Source organism: Coenobita brevimanus, chromosome 50, assembly GCF_032717465.1.
Source record: "Coenobita brevimanus isolate Jiangsu-jjx chromosome 50, ASM3271746v2, whole genome shotgun sequence".
Classification (NCBI taxonomy): Eukaryota; Metazoa; Arthropoda; class Malacostraca; order Decapoda; family Coenobitidae; genus Coenobita; species Coenobita brevimanus.
In genome coordinates this window covers 37,311,842-37,333,511 of record NC_137003.1, presented here as the reverse complement: position 1 = coordinate 37,333,511, position 21,670 = coordinate 37,311,842, and the positions used below count along the sequence as shown (strand labels likewise).

General features: G+C 42.7%; 1 protein-coding gene and 1 non-coding gene across 2 annotated transcripts in view; both read right to left on the bottom strand.

Moving 5' to 3' along the window:
* LOC145399806 (uncharacterized) overlaps positions 1-21,670 on the bottom strand; it is a 256,576-nt gene that overhangs the window by 22,933 nt on the left and 211,973 nt on the right. The window contains exons 8-10 of the mRNA XM_080272355.1: positions 16,789-16,943; positions 15,565-15,879; positions 5,085-5,314 (exon numbers count right to left, since the gene is read on the bottom strand). Coding sequence (XP_080128481.1) covers positions 5,085-5,314; positions 15,565-15,879; positions 16,789-16,943 — 700 coding nt within the window. The remainder of the gene's footprint in view (positions 1-5,084; positions 5,315-15,564; positions 15,880-16,788; positions 16,944-21,670) is intronic.
* LOC145399933 (5S ribosomal RNA) lies at positions 8,554-8,672 on the bottom strand. The gene has a single exon (XR_013897379.1). It is a non-coding gene; the product is annotated as a 5S ribosomal RNA (ribosomal RNA).

Genomic DNA, 21,670 nt, shown 5'->3' with positions numbered 1-21,670 from the left:
CCTGTACATGTGCTGCTCAGGTATTGCTAACCTACGCTATGCACCCTAAAATTATCCCTTCATGAACACTCGCAGCTCATTTCACGTACACTTTACACTAAATCATACGAAAATACATGACTACCACAGTTATTCTACCCCTACCTCTGCAATTATTTACGTTCCTTACTACAGTACAACGCGACCGTGATGTAGTACTTTCGCCTCGAGATTTACGAAGCACCGCAATGTTGGAACACATTACACTCCTTCACGAACACTCGCAGAATGTTGGCCTTATATTTCACACAAATTCATACGCATATACAGTATGACAATCACAACAGCCATCCCTAAACACCTCCAATAATCCCTTCCCGACTACTGCGTACAGGTAACACCTGCCCCATTCCACACTCTGGCTACGGCATATGTAACACATGCTAATTCCAATATATCACAAAGCACGCCACTATACCTCTCACACACTGTACATTTTAGGCACTGACTTTTCTATATACGTACATGTAGTCACAGCATAGGGCCCAAGGGACGTGGAGTGGCGAAACCCTGCTGCAGTGAACATGCATCTTGCCCCTAGGCCTAACAACTGATAATGGGTGCCATTTCATCTCATGATATATATCTATGTTCCATCAACAAAATCACTTCAAATTATGCTCAGAAATAATATATTATCACACTCAGTCCATTGGGGCTTCGACTCGCGCAGGAAGGGGAGAATTAGGGCAATTTAAAGGGACAGCACATGCAACTAAGCCTCACAACCTGGCTCCTTGTGATCAACTGAGGTTTCTTGCTACAGGCAGCTTCCTGGGAGGCTCTACAGTGTGCAGGTGTTTACCTTGGAAAAGTAACGCGCCCGCTAGAATGCATCTAAATTTGAAGCAAATCAGCTGAAAACTTTTCTTTTGACAGTGTTTTTTCTGCTTTTTCACGCGATTCGCGTCAATGTGCGTTTATGTGCTAAACCACAAAGAACGCGATTCGCGTCAACATGCCTGGGAGGGTTAACATACAGTACAGAATCTTCTGCATACATATACTCTATCTTCACCATCCTTCATCTGCTTCACCCATTATCGATAAATATTAAACAGCCTATTAAACAACCATGAAGAAATCAAACAACACTGATTTCACTCCCACTTAATGTACAACCATCAAAAAAAAAAAAAAAAAAAAAAAAAAAAAAAAGGTATCATTAAATTTTCCATCACATTATGAAACTCCAAACGAAGAAGGTGGAATGATTCCTGGAGTATCGTTACACATTTGTGCGCCTGCATGCCGTATCAGTATAGCTGGAGACAGAACTAGGATTGGGAGAAAAGATGACCAATGTACGATATATTAGACTCCTTAGTATAACACAATTTCTTTAAAGTTATAAGTGTTGCTTCTCATAAGATGGGTAGAAGCAAGACATATAAAGATATGCAAAAGACAAGTGATACTCAGATAGGGATTTTGTAGTACTGTTCCAAAACGTCATAACTAAGACAGACCTCAACATGGACAAAAACAGAATAAGCATGCTGCCTATTTCTTCCTTCACCTTTATCATTTTTCTGCATCTATCCTCCTCTCTTCCTATTTCTCCCATCCTTCCTGTCACTTTTTACTGCTCTTCTTCCTTTCAGGTAGCTTTACACTGACTGAAAAGCCTAATGGTTTCCTGTAACCCAGGAAACCATTTACAATGCTGGGTGGTAACCATGTAACCAATCCATCTGCATTCCCTACACGTCAACAGGTGGGTTGGCGGAGGGTTCGTGCCTCTCCCCGTAAAACAACTAACTTGAAATCAAACGGCCACCTCTTATTGGATTATGGCATCTGGAAATAATAATTAAAATAAAAATAATAATAATAATAATAGTAGATGGGAAGTTGTTGAATGCTGTGAAGAGTATGTACGATGGTGCGAAGGCTGCAGTGCGTGTGGATGGTGAACTAAGTGAATTTTTCTCTTTGAAAGTTGGTTTGAAACAGGGATGTGTCATGTCTCCATGGTTGTTCAATCTGTACATGGATGGGGTAATAAAAGAGGTACAAGGTAGGGTAGTGGATGTTGGAGTGGCCCTGGTGAGAGAGGATAGTGTTTGGAAACTCCCTGTACTGTTGTTTCCAGATGATACTGTGTTGTTGAGTGAAGACGAAGGGGAGCTGCAAGGCTTGGTGGATGAGTTTGAGAAAGTGTGTAAGAAACGGAATCTAAAGGTGAATGTAGGGAAGAGTAAAGTGATGGTCTTTGAGAGAGGTGAAGTTAGTGAATGTACAGCGAGGTTGGATGGTGAGGAATTGGAAAATGTGAGTACGTTTAAGTACTTGGGTAGTGTGATGAGTAAGGAGGGTGAAGTGCTTGAAAGGGTACAGCAGGGAAGAAAGGTTGCTGGTTCTTTGAAAGCAGTGATAAGAAACAGGGAAGTGATCATGGAAGTGAAAAAGTTACTACATGACAGTATTGTGATACCAATTCTAACGTACGGAAGTGAAGCTTGGACATTGTTGGAAGGACACAAGTCAAGAGTGAGAGCAGTGGATATGAGTTATTTAAGAGGAGCCTGTGGAGTCACGTGGAGAGACAGGCTGACGAATGAGGATATAAAGGAGCGTTGTGGTGTGGATTTGGATGTGATAGGAAGTGTTATGAGGAACACACTGAAGTGGTTTGGCCATGTGGAGAGGATGGAGGGTGAAAGACTGACGAAGAGAGTGTATGTGAGTGAGGTGGAGGGGGGAAGAGGGAGGGGGAGGCCGAGGATGAGATGAAGGGATGGGGTGGAGAGGTATATGAGAGAGGGGAGTGTGAGTTGGAAGCTGGGCAGTGAAATGGCGGGGGACAGGGCGACTTGGAGGCGATTTGTTTGTGGCCACCCCAAACGGGATTGAGGCGTCTGGCAATTAGATAGATAGATAGATAATAATAATAATACATCTATCCATCCATCATCCAATCCTACATTGCCCCATGAGGAGCATAAGAGCCCAAGGCTAGGCAGTTGGTCTCGACATTCAAGATGAGAGTGACCAGCCTCACTCATCCCTGAGTGGCATTACATGAGCAATCAACCCCAACCATCCCTTAGATATAAACCTTCACTGGCTCAATCCGACTGGAGCGCAATAATTACCCACTAAGCCACCAGGTGTCAAAATTTGGCTATATGGTTACCACCCAGCGTAGTAAATGGTTTCCGGGTGCACAGGAAACCATCTGGCTTGTCACTCAGTGTAGAGTCACCCACAGGCAGAAGAAAAAGGAAAGAATGAAGGAAAGAAAGACAGAAGAGGGAGTGTAAAGTCACCCGTAGGCAGAAGGACAAGGAAAGAATGAAGGAAAGAAAGACAGAAGAGGATGGAAGAGAGGAAAGGGCAGACACCCGAAAGCAGCACTACATCGAGTGAGTGGATGGTGAGCGCTCCCACCTACCACATAATAATAATAATAATAATAATAATAATAATAATCAATCATTCATTCATCATCTAATCCAGTGTTGTCCCATGAGAAGTGCAGGAGTCCGGGGCTAAGCAAGTTGGTCCTGATGTGAAAGATGAGAGTGGCTAGCCTCACTCATCCCTGAGTGGCATTATATGAGAAATAAGCCCCAACCACTCCTTGGATATAAACCTACAAAAGGTCAATCCGACTGGAGCACCATAATTACCCATTCAACCACCAGGCACCATAATTTGGTTATATGGTTACCACCCAGTGTAGTAAATGGTTTCCTAGTGTACAGGGAACCATATGGCTTGTCACTCAGTGTAGCGTTACCCACAGGCAGAAGGAAGAGGAAAGAATGAAGGAAAGAAAGATAGAAGAGGGTGTGTAAAGTCATCTGTAGGCGGAAGGACGAGGAAAGAATAAAAAGGAAAGACAGAAGAGGATGGAAGGAAAGAAGGATGGAGGACAGGAAAGGGGAGACACCTGAGAGCAGCACTACATCGAGTGAGTGGATTATTATTATTATTATCATTAATAATAATAGTAATAATACAGTAATAATAATATCTCTCTACCCATTAATCCTTTTTCTAACCCATGAGTGCACTGAGGCACAAGACCAGGCTACTCAGTCGTGACATTTAAGGCAAGGGTTCCTAACCTCACTTGCCCCAGAGTGGCATTATGTGAGTGTTAAACCTCAACCAGTCACCAGATTAAAATCCCTACAGCTCAGTTCAGCTGAAGTGCACTAATCCACTGGACCACGAGGCGGACAGATGGTTATATGGTTGTGTTGCTCAAAAAAGGGAATGATTACCTGTATTACAGGGAACCATTTTATTGCCACTTGGTGTCCACGGAAGGTTGCACTGCATAGAATGGATTGAGATATTATATATATAAAATATGTTTCACAATTCAAGAACTCCCCAGCACAATGTGCTCTGACAAAAGAACAGGATAATTGAGACAAGCATCCATGCATTATATTTCAATCCTTTCTCAGCAATCATTATATGCCCCTATGTCTAGGGATGTTTCCATAGTCAATTATTATGGTCAATATAAGTGCTGGCTTGGCGTTACTTTCCAGCAAAGACATCACCTCTTAGTCATCTAATGTATGATCTGAAGCCCTGTTGGATTCACATTATGCAAAAACAAATAAACTCATTCAAACTTACAAACCAAGGATGATGGAGTACTAACCCTACACAAACAGTTTGAGGAATACTGCCTGCAAAGCCTTGTAACTATCAATCCCAAGCTTAATGATACTTTTTTGATGAGTGTACACCATTACTCAAGACTTCATCCATCCTCACATGCTTCAGAACCATCAAAGAGGCAGGCTCTAGAAGGGAGTGAAGAAAACTTGTGTACAGGGTACCATAGTCTTGGCCTGGTCTCTGATTGCATAATTAAGACCTTGCCCCTCACCTGAGGGTATTGGTGAACTTCTTGTGATCAGCTGCAAGGATTTTGGCCCACGTGTTCCCACCTACTGGGCTTTTGGGACAATATTACTACCTCCCCACATGATAACATCCCAGTATCTCCTATATATCAGCTATACACAGTAAGCTAAAATTGCTTGTCATTACAAAATAACAGTAATGAACTGTACCTCCATTGTTGCCACCACTATTGATGGAGAAGATTTTGCATCTCCTGAGAGAGAAGTAAGGGACTGTGTAAGGTGTGATGGTGTGGTAGTAGTGGAGGGTGTGAGAGGAGATGGCGGCAGTACGTGAGTGGGAGTTGAGCCCCCGGTGCCTCGACCTTCTACATTCTGTGCCAGCAAGGCACTCTGTACCAGACCACTCAGGCGAGTGGCAAAGTCATCCTCACCATCATCTGTGAAAATAATCATTATTATAACCCTGTTTGTTTCTCGCTGTCACATGGAGTAAGGAGATCTAAAATACATTTCTTGAACCACTCTCAGGACATAACAACTCTAATGACTTATATATATCATCCCCAGCAATTTGTCCGGTTAAGTAATTTCCAGCATTGTGGCATACAAAAATGTACCATTATACAAATAATAATAATAATAATAATCCATCCATCCATCATCCAATCCTACGTTGCCCCATGAGGAGCGTAGGAGCCCAGGGCCAGGCAGTTGGTCCTGACATTTCAGATGAAAGTGACCAGCCTCACTCACCCCTTAGTGGCATTACGTGAGCAATAAACCCCAACCACCCCTTGGATATAAACCTTCACTGGCTCAATCCGATTGGAGCACAATAATTACCCACTAAACCACCAGGCGCCAAAATTTGGTTATATGGTTACCACCCAGCATAGTAAATGGTTTCCTGGTGTACAGGAAACCATTTGGCTTGTCACTCAGTGTAGAGTCACCCATAGGCAGAAGGAAAAGAATGAAGGAATGAAAGACAGAAGAGGAAGTGCAAAGTCACCTGTAGGCAGAAGGATGAGGAAAGAATGAAGGAAAGAAAGATAGAAGAAGATGGAAGGAATGAAGGATGGAGGAGAGGACAGGGCAGACACCTGAGAGCAGCACTACATTGAGTGAGTGGATGGTGAGTGCCCCCACCTACCACAAATAATAATAATAATAATAATAATAATAATAATAATAATAATAACCCATCCATCCATCCATCATCCAATCCTATGCTGCCCCTTAAGCAGTATAGAAGCCTGGAGCTAGGCAAGTTGGTTTTGACATTTAAGATGAGAGTGACCAGCCTCACTCATCCCTGAGTGGCATTACACGAGCAATAAACCCCAACCATCCCTTGGATATAAACCTTTGCAGGCTCAATCCAATTGGAGTGCCTTAATTACCCACTAAATCACCAGGCGCCATAATCTGGTTATACGCTTACCACCCAGGATAGTATATGGTTTCCTGGTATACAGGAAACCATTTGGCTTGTCACTCATTGGAGAGTCACTCATAGGCAGCAGGAAAAGGAAGAAATGAAGGAAAGAAAGACAGGAGAGGGAAAGTAAAGTCACTAGTAGGCAGAAGGTAAGGAAAGAAAGACAGAAGAGGAAGGAAGGAAGAGAGGAAAAGGCAGACACCCAAAGCAACACTATATCGAGTGAGTGGATGGTGAGTCCCCTAACCTACCACCTTAATAATAATAACATTAATAATAATAATAATAATAATAATAATATGGTCCTTTTTTTCTCAAAAGTGCCAGTTCTTCCACTGGGAATTCTTCAGTGCTTGACACACATATACATTACTTTTACTATCTATCTATCTATTGCCAGACGCCTCAATCCCGTTTGGGGTGGCCATGAACAAATCGCCTCCAAGCCGCCCTGTCCCCCGCCATTTCACTGCCCTGCTCCCAACTCACACCCCCCTCTCTCATATACCTCTCCACCCCATCCCTCCATCTCATCCTCGGCCTCCCCCTCCCTCTTCCCCCCTCCACCTCACTCACATACACTCTCTTCGTCAGTCTTTCACCCTTCATCCTCTCCACATGGCCAAACCACCTCAGTGTGTTCCTCATAATGCTTCCTATCACATCCACATCAACACCACAACGCTCCTTTATATCCTCATTCGTCAGCCTGTCTCTCCATGTGACTCCACAGGCTCCTCTTAAATAACTCATTTCCACTGCTCTCACTCTTGACTTGTGTCCTTCCAACAACGTCCAAGCTTCACTTCCGTATGTTAGAGTTGGTATCACAATACTGTCATGTAGTAACTTTTTCACTTCCATGATCACTTCCCTGCTTCTTATCACTGCTTTCAAAGAACCAGCAACCTTTCTTCCCTGCTGTACCCTTTCAAGCACTTCACCCTCCAAACCTCCATCCTTACTCATCAAACTACCTAAGTACTTAAACGTACTCACATTTTCCAATTCCTCACCATCCAACCTCGCTGTACATTCACTGACTTCACCTCTCTCAAAGACCATCACTTTACTCTTCTCTACATTCACCTTTAGATTCCGTTTCTTACACACTCTCCTAAACTCATCCACCAAGCCTTGCAGCTCCCTTTCGTCTTCACTCAACAACACAGTATCATCTGCAAACAACAGTACAGGGAGTTTCCAAACACTATCCTCTCTCACCAGGGCCACTCTAACATCCACTACCCTACCTTGTACCTCTTTTTATTACCCCATCCATGTACAGATTGAACAACCATGGAGACATGACACATCCCTGTTTCAACCCAACTTTCAGAGAGAAAAATTCACTTAGTTCACCATCCACACGCAGTGCAGCCTTCGCACCATCGTACATACTCTTCACAGCATTCAACAACTTCCCATCTACTCCACATATTCTTAACACAATTACAAGAATTGTGACATCTCTCATATACAATACAAACTTCATCAGTAATAAATGTGAAAGTGGCAATAATTAAACCCTATAATCATCCATCACAGTACCTCTCTCCAGGTTGTAGCATTTTGAAAAGAGAAAGGCTTTCAGCTGTCTCTTAAAGGATTCAGCAGAAGAGAGCTGTCTCGTGGACAAAGGCAATCTGTTATATAACTTAGGGGCTCTATACACAAAAGAATATCAGAAAAAGATGACTGGTGAATGGCTCCAGGCTCATCAAGACGCAAGGAATCATCTTCACTGCATAACATCATACCTGGGCGTGCCTATGGGAATTTCAGTAATTCAGCACAATACTTCAAGAACCCTGAATGTAATAAAACAGAGTTTAAATTTAATTCTAGCCTTTACTGGTAACCAATGCAACTCAATTAGGAATGGGGTAGTTGAGGTTCGTGAGGGGATACCACATATAAGTCTCGCTGCCCTGTTCAACACAGACTGAACTTTTATTAGTATATTATTGGAAGACCAATCCACAGTGAATAACAATAATCGACATGAGACAAGACCACTGTGTGGACTAATGTTAGAGGTAACGTCTATTCAGGAAGTTTCTCACAGAGTACAGATTTCTGATAAGCAAGTTATGCCCTCTAACAACCTGATGAATATTCATTCATTCATTGCCAGACGCCGTGTATCCCAAACGGGGTGGCCAAGGGCTTAGAGTTAATTGTTTTACAGGGAGGGGCACTAATCCTCCACCAACCCCACTTGACACGTAGGGATGTCAACAGCATCTGGTGTTCCCAGGCGGTCACCCATCCAAGTACTAACCAGACCCAACGTTGCTTAACTTCGCTGATTGGACGGGAAGCGGTGTACTCAACGTGGTATGGCCGTTGTTCTTTGTATTTTAGCTTTGAATTAAAGTATACACCCTGATTTTGAACAGAACTGATTGGATGATGCTGTGACACACCAATGTTCAAAGCCAGGGCATTATCAGTGTCGTCACCCCTTCTGTTTCCACTGATGATGTTGATCTCAGTTTTACCATTATTCTGCTTAAGTTTCCTACTTGCCATCCAAATCTTAATATCAGACATTAGGGATTCAAGCTTAGTCTCAATATTGTTAATATCTGACATCTTAACACAGAACTGGGTGTCATCAGCATAAAAATGACAGGACACGTTGTGGGTGTCAAGTAAAGACGATAAACTACTTGTGTACACTGTAAATAGAATTGGACCCAAAGACTAAACAGAATTGGACCCAAAACTGATCACTGAGGGACTCCTAACAGAAGGCAAGCAGAATCTGAGCTGACATAATCAACAACCACTCTCTGAGATCTGTCTGACAGATACGACTTAGAGGGCAAAAAAAGCACTGTCACAAACGCCATAGAAATACAGATAATCCAATAACAGTTTATGATCTACTGTGTCAAAAGCTGCAGACAGATCCAACAGAACTAGGGGAGAGGACATCCCACTACAGGTGTTTGCCAACAAGTCATTATGAATCCTTGTTAATGCAGTTTCAGTCGAATGGTATTTTCTGTATGCTGATGGGATAACAAGAACAATTCTGTTATATTCCAGTAGTGGTAAGAGCTGATCAAGTATGGTCCACTCAATAATCTTGAATAAGAAAGATAGGTCAGAGACGGGACGATAATTTGTCATGCTCTCAACATCAAGGCCGGGTTTCTTGAGTAGGGACCTAAGCAAGGCACATTTCTCAGACTGCACAAAATTGCTTTCTAAGTAACATCTTCTGCATTTGTTTTGTTGCAAATAAAGTCTGCTTCGTGCCTGTATGCATCAGGCAGTTGTGACATGTTTCACAGATCGAGTGGGCAAACTGTTTTGTTAAGTTCTCTGATGTAACATTTGACTTTATTTACATCCAGCAGACGAAATGTTGAATGCAAATGACCCCTTGTGTGCCATGATTGGAAGTCAACTGAGTATATTTCACTAGAAGAACTGTTGTCTAAATCATTTCTTATGTGAGATATCTTAGTTGTAAAAAATGAAGCAAAATCAGAGGCTGACTGGGCAGCAGATACAGGGAATAATATACATTAGGGTAGTCATACCTGCAAAGGTTATATCATACTCCTCTCTTCTGATCACCATTAACTAAGGATACTGTGTAAAGCTTACTTTGATTGTTAATGCTTGAACTCTGAGGTTGAAGTTTTAATATTTTGAATTACCATCAGCAAGTACACTACAGTAAGGATGTTTGAAAGTTTGGAAATATATGAAAGGTCAAAAGTAAAAGCAGTTGATGTGAGACTACAGAAGAACATATATGGGTTACCTACTAAGATTTAAAAGGATAAGACTCTGGAAGATCTGTGAAAAAGTCTAAGGATCAAAAGACACTGTATAGCAGCCTATGAAAATGTACCCATTTATCACAAACATTGCATAAAAATAAGTTACACTGCACGTTGACCATTGTGCGGTGTGGTGCAGTGAGGAGCAATCCCTTCTTCCCTTAGAGGGTACGATACGAGTTAATGTGTGTGTGTGTGGATGAGTAATTTTGTGAGTGTGTCATCCTGTCTTAGCTACCCTTCTACGGGGAAATGGCCTAAGTATAGAGTTACAGTACTGTAACTGTACTCATAACACCCCTTTGACACACAAAACATACAGCAACTCATTCTCCATCACAACAATGCTATCATCCACTCCAGTGATCATCATCTATTACTGTATCTAATTTCACACTTAGCTCTGATCTTCATTCTTTCTCCATCTTCTAAATCTAAGACCTCCCTTGCAATCTGTGCAATGAACTCTAAGTCAGCAGCATGCAAAAACTCCTAAAACATAATGTAAAGTAGTAATTTTTTTGTGGGGATTTAAAGATGTAAGGTTTTTAAGGGGTTGACTGAATAACTAATTTACCTCTCTTGACCATTCCATGTTCTAACTACCAGTAATTCACTCTAAAAAGACTTAGTTCTTTGACTCAGGAATGGTTAATTTATGAAGTCAAACTCCGAATGCTGATGGACAGACTGCTGGAATGGCATTTCTTCTGGGCAGTACAGTCATGCCCCAGTATGCAATGGCTGAGTATGTGATCAATCACTGAAAACTTACACCCAGTTTCGTGTTAATGATAGCGAAAATCACTTGTACAATTTTTTTGATGGCCAAGAATGATGCTCCCATGCTGATGAATGCCACCTGCTGCCTGTGCAAGCTGACAACAACATACTTGTGCCAAGATGGCCACCCAGTGTTCATATGCACATCGAAACACCATCTCTGTCACAAAGCAATAGTGCAAGTGCACGACGATTAGGGTAATGTGAAATACCAAGTGGAGAGATAACTTACTTTGTGTGAAATATGACTTAAACCAGTCTAGGACATAATCAGGTGGGTGGAAGAAATGTTTTTTGAGATTTTACGTTACAAGGCCCTCCATTCCCAATGTATCCCCACTGAACCCATGTTAAATTGACATCACTATACAACGTCCCTGTATGTCATTGGTTTTCACTTGGCATAACCCGATTGCATATCAGGTCGTGACTGTATAAGGGCACATGCACATGTGTGCTGGAGCAAGTGCTGGCAATATGTAAACAACACAATAACAAACAAGCTTCAAACATGCTTGAAACAGCAGTGCTCAGTTCATGGTGACAGCATCATGATGAACTCTCAGCTGCACTGTATGTACACATCTTATCACCTCTGCTGCAAATAAGTTTAAAACAGCACTGAAACATGTTTGCAGACATCTGTCCAAATACTGCTGCATACATGTATCCAAACATATTGTCAGCTGTGCTGTCAACACATGTTCAAGGGCACTTGTGGGCATGCCCTAATAGTAGAGCAACCTACCACTCAGGGTCTTTACTATTCCATGCTCTCTTCCATAATGATGCTGACAAAATGCGGACTCCTTCCGGGCTTATTTGAAGTTGACACTTATGACTTTAATCGTTTACTTGAAATTAAAACCACAATTTATTATTATATGAAATTAACAATGTGACATAATTTCATGAGCTTAAATTAGTTTTGAATGAAAGCTACAGCCAAGTTCAATACTGTATTCACATTATTGGACTTCCTTCCATTTTCTCACAAGAAAGTTTCACGTCATGAATTTTAATGCATGGAATATTAACTTCCATACATTATAGTCATTATTTATCCTGCTTTACACTATTAACAGACATTTTAACTATGTGCAAATATAACTGTCGATGACATCAGAAGCAATAACATTTTATTTAATGGAGGTATGGGGGTTTCAAGACTACTTCCCCAGTATCCTTGCTTGTCGTACAAGGCGACTAAAAGGGTTGGTGGTGGCTTAGTGCCCCACCCCGTAAAAAGAACCAACTAAAAAAGCGAATAAAGAGCCTCGGACCCGGACGGACCATACGTTGACGACTAAGGAACGGACAAAGGACATTCTTAGGGTGGGAACATGGAATGTGCGAGGAGTGAATGATGAAGTGAAAGAGAGAGAGATTGTTCAGGTGCTTGAGGATGCAAAAGTGGATATATGTGGATTGATTGAAACTAAATGGAAAGGTGAAAGGGTGAGAGAATGGGAATATGGTGTAGGTATATGTGCGGGAGTCAGTGAGAATGAGAGGGCAAGAGAGGGAGTATGTCTGATGATAAGCAAGAAGTGGAAGGAGAATATAAGAGAGTATGGAACAATGGGTGCAAGGATTGTATGGGTGAGGATGAAAGTAGGTATACAAGCATGGGCGACTGTATGTGTGTATGCTCCAACAGAGGATCGAGTGGCAAGAGTGAAAGATGAGTTTTGGGCGGAAGTAGAAGCATGTATGGACAAGTTTGAGAGGAGCGAGAGAGTGCTGTTGATTGGAGACATGAATGGCAAAGTTGGGAATGTACGAGTGGATGGAGTGGTTGGTCAGTGGGGTGTGCCAGCTGAAGTAGATGGGAATGGTAATGCTTTGGTGGACATCTGTGCTTGTAAGGGGTTGGCAATAGCCAACACCTACTTTCGTCATAAGATGATCCACCGGTATACATGGAGAGTAATGAGGAGGATGGATGGTGAACTTGTTGAACGAAAGGCAATGATAGACTACGTGTGTGTGGATGAGCGAATGAGAAGACAAGTGTTGGATGCAAGAGTGTGGAGAGGGTGGAGGAATGGAGTCTCGGACCATCACTTAGTGCTGGCCAAGGTAAAGATGCAAAGAAAGTGGTTGAGGAGGCGAAAGGGAAGACAGGAGGAAGCAGCTCCTGTGAGAAGAGTGGAGAAATTGCAAGATAGTGAGAAAATGACAGAGTATAAGAGCATAGTGGAAGAAAGATTGGGAAGGTATGAGCTAGAGCAGATGGAAGGGGTGGAAGACGTATGTAAGATATTCACGGAAGAGATACGCGCTGCGTGTGAGGCGGTTTGTGGAGTGAGGAGGAGATGCAAGGGTGTGCAAGGGACAGCATGGTGGAATGATGAGGTGAAACGAGCTGTGGAACAAAAGAAGAAGGCATATGGTGAATGGTTGGCGAGTAGAGGTAGGCGAGAAGATGAGAGAGAGAAGAGAGAGGTATATGTGAGCAGGAGAAGGGAGGTTAAGAGACTGGTGAAGGAGAGTAAGAAGAAAGTGGATGAAGAGTTTGGGAGGAATCTGAGTGTGAAATGGAGGGAGAGTAAGAAATTGTTTTGGAAGGAGGTAAAGAAAGTAAGGCAGTGTGAAAGGGGAAATAATAGGGAAGTGAAAGATAGGAATAATAGATTGTTGGTGGAGAAGAGAGAGAAATTGAGGAGATGGACGGAGCACTTTGAGGATTTGTTGAATGTAGAGAGTGAGAGCAGTGTGAGTATAAGTGGTTGGGGAATGGCTGGGAGAAGAAGAGATGAGAGGAGGGAGGAAGAGATCAGTAGGGCGGAAGTAGTGGAAGCAATGAAGAAGATTAAGCTGGGAAAGGCCCCAGGAATTGATGGAGTGTGTGGTGAAATGCTTAGGTATGGGGGTGAGATTGTTGTGGAGTGGATATGGAAGTTGTGTAGATTGGCTTGGGAAGAGGGATGGGTTCCAGAGGACTGGAAATCAGGTAAAATTGTTCCTCTGTACAAAGGAAAAGGGGAGAGAGAAGTATGTGGTAACCATAGGGGTATTTGCCTTCTTAGTGTGACTGGTAAAATATATGGTAGAATACTCATTGATAGGGTTAGGCATATGACAAAGGAGCTAGTTGGAGAAGAACAAGGGGGATTTAGGAAGGGAAAAGGGTGTGTAGATCAGATATTTGTTCTAAGATGTTTAGTGGAGAAGTATCTAGAGAAGGGAAGGAAAGTGTATGCTGCCTTCATGGACTTGGAGAAAGCTTATGACAGAGAAGATAGGCAAGGTATGTGGAAGGTATTAAGAATATATGGAGTGGAGGGGAAATTGTTGAGTGCTGTGAAGAGTATGTACGAGGGAGCTAGGGCTACAGTGCGAGTGGATGGTGAGCTGAGTGAGTTCTTTGATCTCAATGTGGGACTGAAACAGGGGTGTGTGATGTCTCCATGGCTGTTTAATATATATATGGATGGGGTTGTAAAGGAGGTGCAAGGTAGGGCAGAGGATGTGGGGCTGGCCCTAATGAATGAGGGTGAGATTTGGAAGTTTCCGGTGTTGCTGTTTGCTGATGATACAGTATTGTTGAGTGAAGATGAATGGGAGCTGCAAGGTTTGGTGAATGAATTTGGGACAGTGTGTAGGAGGAGGAAGCTGAAAGTTAATGTAAACAAAAGTAAAGTTATGGTGTTTGAGAGGAATGAAGTCACAGAGTGTGCAGTGAGGTTGGATGGTGAGGATATGGAGAATGTGAGTGCATTCAAGTACTTGGGTAGTGTGATGAGTAAGGATGGAACTTTGGGGGATGAAGTATGTGAAAGGGTACAGCAGGGAAGGAAGGTTGTTGGTACACTGAAAGCAGTGATGAGAAATAGGGAGGTGAGTATGGAAGTTAAGAAGTCACTGCATGATGGTACTGTGATCCCTACCCTGACGTATGGAAGCGAGGCGTGGACCTTGCAAGAGGGGAACAAGTCAAGAGTGAGAGCAGTGGAAATGAGTTACTTGAAAGGAGCAAGTGGAGTGACGTGGAGGGACAGGTTGACGAATGAAGAAGTGAAGGAATGTTGTGGGGTAGATGTGGCTGTGGTTGAGAAGATTAGGAGAAATACACTGAGGTGGTTTGGACATGTGGAGAGAATGGAGAATGAAAGACTGACTAAGAGGGTGTATGTAGGTGAGGTGGAGGGAGGGAGAGGGAGGGGTAGACCGAGGATGAGGTGGAGGGATGGAGTTGAGAGGTATATAAGGGAGGGAGGGGTGAGTTGGGGGGAGGGTAGTCAAATGGTGGGTGACAGAGTGACTTGGAGGCGTTTTGTCTGCGGCCACCCTTTGTGGGATTAGGGCGTCGGGCTATAGATAGATAGATATAAGGAAACATTTGCAAGAAAAGAATGGCTAGCTCTTGTTTCAAAACCACTTAGAACCATCAGCCCATCATTCTGTTGTTAAATCCTCATCTCGTACTTATGACAACTACATGTACCAGGTATGCACTGACCGTTCTCATGCAGGACACCTCTCAATGTGGGAAACTGTTGCCACACATGACATTTTTAAAACTGCCTGAGTGCCCCAAACAGCAAAATAAAAAGTAGAGGGCTCAGAACTGATCTCATGCACGTCAACTTTCCTCCTATGAAAGGGTACAGAGGGCACAAACAAGATGACATATAACAAGCTACTGATCATTCACCTGTATTGATGATATGTGAGAAGTTAGCTGCTGGGATACAGAGCTTGATGGTACCCACAGTCAAGCCATCACATTCTTGACCAGAGTCAGGCCTTGTGCTCTTTCCCTCCAAAGAAGTAGTAATAGCAGTAGGAGTAGTGGTAGTGGTAATGGTGGTGGTGGTAGAGGTGGTGGTGGTGGTGGTGGTAGTTGTAGTAGTAGGAGACTGAGAGTGTCCTGCTGCTGCAGTATTGTTGAGAAAGGTGGCTGGCAGCTCAACTAGAGTGGACTGTAGCAAACTTAGTGACATCATATTGTAAAGTTGTTGACACATATCTGAAGTACAACACAACAATATTGCAGTAAGTGTTACAGTTGAATATAACTGTAATGACTATAAAACAGATCAAATCAGGTTAATGTAACTACAGTATTTATCACAAACCTACTGTACACAAAATTGAAGTACAGTACTCCCAACACCCTTCTGACACATGGTACATGGCTATACACCTGTGTAACCACAATGCTACAATCCACCTGAGTGAACATCACTTTCATTTTATCCTGAGTCATTCTCCATCCCTTCTATTCCATCTCCTTACCGCCTAATTTTGTTATGGCCTTCCTGTCATTATCTGCAATTAACACATGTCACTGGTATACAACTCACAAAGAAGGAAAAGAATAAATGTTATATGGTAAAATAGCCAACTAAATTACTGTGAAACTGATGTTCCTAATTCCACTTAATGGAGATCCTGCTGCACAATAATATCACACTTCATACAACTGAAGATATACCTATCTATCTATATAAAATCACATTCACTCAATTTCCCATGTCTGAATGGGGTAAGGTAAATCTAGAGTGAAGCCTTTGATATGTCTTGGGACATGAATCTGGGGAGATTAGTCCTGACCTCCCCCTCTGTGCCATAGAAGGTATGAGGCTACCTGCATCATAAGTTTTGGAGAAAAAGGTTATCATATCCATACATCATACTGACAGCAGGAATAATTCCAGTGCCTGCTTCTACACATTTCAAGCCAGTTCTTTAACTGCATTTAAAAAATAAATGAGTACCAATATTTCTCCATCTCCATTGATAACTCAGCAAAAGTACAGTACAGTATACTAAATTACAGTACAGTATACACAGTGATCTTAGCTACAAAAGTTCAGGAAATGCATTTCTGTGATACAAACAACAATACATTATTGTAGTTTAACACAGGACTAACCTTTCAAGATCAGTCCCTGTGCAGACTGAGGGAGTCTACGTTTTAGATTCCACCACTTGCCACGCAGCCAGTGGGGTGATCGGCAAGCAGGCCACGCTCGAGCCAAGGTGTTCCAGTCTACTTGTGATTCCTCTCTCACACCACACACACTCAGTCTGAATGGCATTTCTAACTTTTAGGAAGAATATACAGTACTGAATGCCGAATTATACTGATATTCTACAGTATATTCTACCGGCATCTATTTACATACAATAATTCACTAAATCTGACTTGTATCATCATACCTTAATGACCAGTTAGTAAAATCTGGTATACTTTGTTTAACAAAAAATTTCAGAGTTGTTACTGAGCTTGTGGACTGCAGGTTGAAGCTGCCTTCCTGCAGTCCATCATTATACTCTAAGGGACAGGTATGCAGCTGAGGGAAATGTTAAGAGTTGGGCAGCAGAACTGCCCAGTTATACTGGTGTCATCACATGAAAGTATCTCTATTATCGTTTGATACAAATACCAGTAAATAAGTGAAAAGCCTTGAATACCTTGGATGGGTTGAGGGGTATACTCCTTTTTAATAGTCTTGCACCATCTAATTGCAATTAATTGCATTCTGGCCAATTTCTCGATTAACTGTGAGGGCCTGAGGTTTACACCCAGCCAAACACATCCCAGTCTCAGTGCTGGTCACAAGGACATACCTTAACCCATGAACTGGGACGTGTAGCCACAGCCATTCCGATATGCATTGTGACATACAGCTTCAGCGTCCTGCTGAAAATTTGATTTTCCATGTGTTGTTTTGGGACAAATTGTTGACAAATGACTTCAAATACATCAAGCTGTAGTGCCCGGAAGTGATAATGAGTTGTACCTAGTTCATTTTATGACCAAAAGTTCGGTTAAAGTGAGAGAGTGTGGCCGGGGTATAGCTGTTTCTATGTGAACGTGATCAGAATGCAGATTAAGTTACCTAGTTGCTAAGTCATTTTTTTCCTACTGTAATTTATCAGTATTAAGTCTCTTTATAATACAAAATTCGAGCTGGTAGGAATATGTGCCTATGGTCACGTAACCCAGCACAATGTATGCACGTGCAAAGTGATGTAAGGCACGATGACTTTAGTGTTTTTTTTTTCGATACAAGTGTATAGAGAGAGATTGTTGTGGAGTAATTACTGTAACTAAGTAATGTCATTTTTTTCAGGTAATCAATTGTAAGGGGAAAGACATCACACAGAGTCTACCACGAGTCTATAGTAATGAAAATTGTAAATTGAGTAAGCCATCATCCTCCCCCTCCCCCCTTTCCACCACGCAATATTGGCGTGTCACTCACACACCGACAGTGAAACGTGGCAGATGGTTGGTGCGGTCGTCATCCTCCTTCCCTCTCCCCCCCCTCCAAGGAATTCTGTAAGTTAAAGTGAGAGTGTGTGGCCGGGGTATAGCTGTTTCTATGTGAACGTGATCAGAATGCAGATTAAGTTACCTAGTTGCTAAGTCATTTTTTTCCTACTGTAATTTATCAGTATTAAGTCTCTTTATAATACAAAATTCGAGCTGGTAGGAATATGTGCCTATGGTCACGTAACCCAGCACAATGTACGCACGTGCAAAGTGATGTAAGGCACGATGACTTTAGTGTTTTTTTTTTTCGATACAAGTGTATAGAGAGAGATTGTTGTGGAGTAATTACTGTAACTAAGTAATGTCATTTTTTTCAGGTAATCAATTGTAAGGGGAAAGACATCACACAGAGTCTACCACGAGTCTATAGTAATGAAAATTGTAAATTGAGTAAGCCATCATCCTCCCCCTCCCCCCTTTCCACCACGCAATATTGGCGTGTCACTCACACACCGACAGTGAAACGTGGCAGATGGTTGGTGCGGTCGTCATCCTCCTTCCCTCTCCCCCCCCTCCAAGGAATTCTGTAAGTAATTTTATAATATTAATGTTTGATATGTTAAAGCACGAATAAGTGACCCCCACGAGTGATAATAGTGACGAAAATAGAGAAACAGACTCGGGTTAGTATCAGGTGTTGTCATTCCTCAGGAAGTGTTGATCACGCGAGGTGACGCCATTGGAAGAGTGAGTCCTGAGTCCCGCTCACTACATTTGTATTCCTTGAGCTGGATAGTGAGGTATTTCCCATATATTTGTGTACCATACTTTATATTACTGTATTATTTAGTAACTGTAATATGAGAATGCTAGCTACAGAGTTCTGTTTGAGCCTCAGATAAATGTGTGATTTTTGCAGGCCAAATATCAGGTGCCTTGGGACTGTAAATTGTTTATTAATGAGTTGGGATGACTTTGCAATTCAGTACTTATTAGGGTTTAATGTGCACGTAGTTACTTTGTGAGGCACAATGATATCGATGCAGTGATGTTTTTCATGTGTAGGTTAGGGTTATTCATGCTTATTTGTTATAGTACTTTTCTTCTATGTTATCCCTACAATAAGTATTATTTTGAGCAGACCTTTGTGTCTGTAATGCCATGTGTTATTCTGTTTCTAACTGAAATGCCAAGTGTTGTAACTCATGTTTCATTATTATGAGACTTTTTTGATTATGTGAAGGGATTACTTGCATTAGGGAGAATAGTTATTCATTGTACATATTAATTTCTAGCAGGTCCCAGTAAGCGAGTCAAGGTCCCAGTGAGTGAGTTAAGGTCCCAGTGTGGAGGTCAAGGTCAAAAATATCAGAGGATCGGACCAGTGAACTATGAGCTCAGAGGATTGATTATGCAGAGCCACATTGGACTGAACCTGGAACAGAGGAGCTAAGTTTTGTGGAATTTTATATCTGAGCCATATATTTGTTGAATAACATGCCAACTGATTCAGGATTATTTTGTAAGGCTTGTGGATGGGAAGATTTCTACATTTTTTTTTTTTTTTTTTGTTAACCACGGGGCGTCACTTTTGTGCCGCTTGGCCACAATGGATCATAGTGCGGGGCGTCACTTTTGTGATTCTGTGTTATTTTGAATTATCCCGGTCTCTCAAGTGGTGGCTTGTATCATCTATCAGTACTGCCAATGTCCAACACTAGTCAGCACTCCAAATCTCATCTGTACTCCCATCCATTGTTGACATTTTAGCGATTTTACCCCCTTCGTGACTCCCCTCCCTACCTGCCCTCCATTACCCTGTCCTCTCACCTCCCAAGCCGCACTGCGCTACACAAATGTCCCCCGGATTGTTCCACAGATTTCATCCATTGAAATAAGCCCTATGCCCTATACTTATACAAAATAATATATACCGAAAAAAAAATAAGGTAAGTGATAGTGTTATACACCAGATATTGGCTAATTATCACCTGACAACACCTCACGTGCATTCATTCGCTACATTACCACGGTAATTCCCCCTTTGAATTATGCCTTGTAATCGATGTCTGTAATAAAAATACATATCAGAAAGGAAGGGAGAAGCCTAAGTGACATTTACATTCACCTGGAACTACCTATTTCTTTATGTATTGCCGAGATTTTCTACCTATAAAAAATTAACCTGTAAGTTAGCAACTGTCAGCCTCAGTGTCATTGTCAACCCTTCCCTTCTCAGATAAGCCGCGGCATTTAGTTCCTTGTCCTCCGCTGTAGTGAAACCATGTCGCACTCGCGCCCCGCCATTCCTGCCGCTTCTGCGCCCATTGCAAAAGGCCCTGTGACCACTACCCCTAAGAAAAGTAGTGAGGGAAGCAGGAATGGACTTAGTGACTCTGCAGTGGCACGTGAACTTGCAGAATTGTCCATGGTGATGATGGACAGTGATTTTGACGATTCGGGTGAATCGTGTGATGAGCCGGGTGAGGTAATCGTGCCAGAAACTGCTACAACGAGTGCTTCAGTGTCAGAAGTAGTCTCTAGCTCCAAGGGAAAGGAGCCGTTAGTGCAGCAAGGCAAGGAATTTGGGAAGGGAGTGAAAAGGCGGCGTGTTAGCCCCAGAACAATGCCCCCGTGTGACCCAGCCCGCCATGAGTCCCGAGTGCATTCACCTCCCCGTTCCCCAAGCCCCACTTCACTCATTTCTTCCTCATCGTCGGCTGAGTTATCTCCGGAGTCTTCGTCGTTGGAGTCACCACCAGCATCAACAGTGAAGGCAGGCCGTAGAGGAAGAGGTAAATCAAGGACTGTGAAAAGTAGTGTTGTTAGTAGGGTAAGGGCTGCTAGTGCTGTACGGCAACCCAGGGTCAGTGCGAGTGACCCTGAACGAGATAAATCTGCCTCACAGCCAACCACCACCACCACCCACCCTACACCACCACGACAGGGAATCCTGGACGCCTTCACGTGGACGGAAGGGTTAGATTTTGTGCCTGAAAATTTAGTATTTGAAGAGAGCTCCTCAGGAGTTCAGCCTGCCTTCACTATTGACGAAAATGCTGAGTGTGTGGACTACCTTTTGGCCTTCCTAGGTGACTAAGTCATGCAGCACATGTGTGATGAGACCAACAGGTATGAATCACAACGTGCTGCAAGTGGTACAGGTGCAGCCAAGATGCAACAGTGATCCATGCTGGGAGTGCAGGAGCTGTATGTGTTCTTTGCCCTCATGCTTCTCATGCCACACTCCAAGAAGCATGAGCTGGAAGAATACTGGTCCATGGACCCCTTACTACCCTCACCCACCTTCAATAAGTACATGGCCAGAGATCGCTTCCGGAACATCATGGGAAACCTGCACTTTGCCGAAAACGATGTACCTTCCCAAACCGACCCACTCTGGAAGATCCGGGAGATTCTGAGCAGAATGAAGGATAAGTTTATGTCATTCTTCCACCCCTTTCAGAAGGTTGTCATTAACGAATCCTTGGTTTTGTTCAGAGGACGTCTTCGGTTTGTTCAGTACATTCCAAGC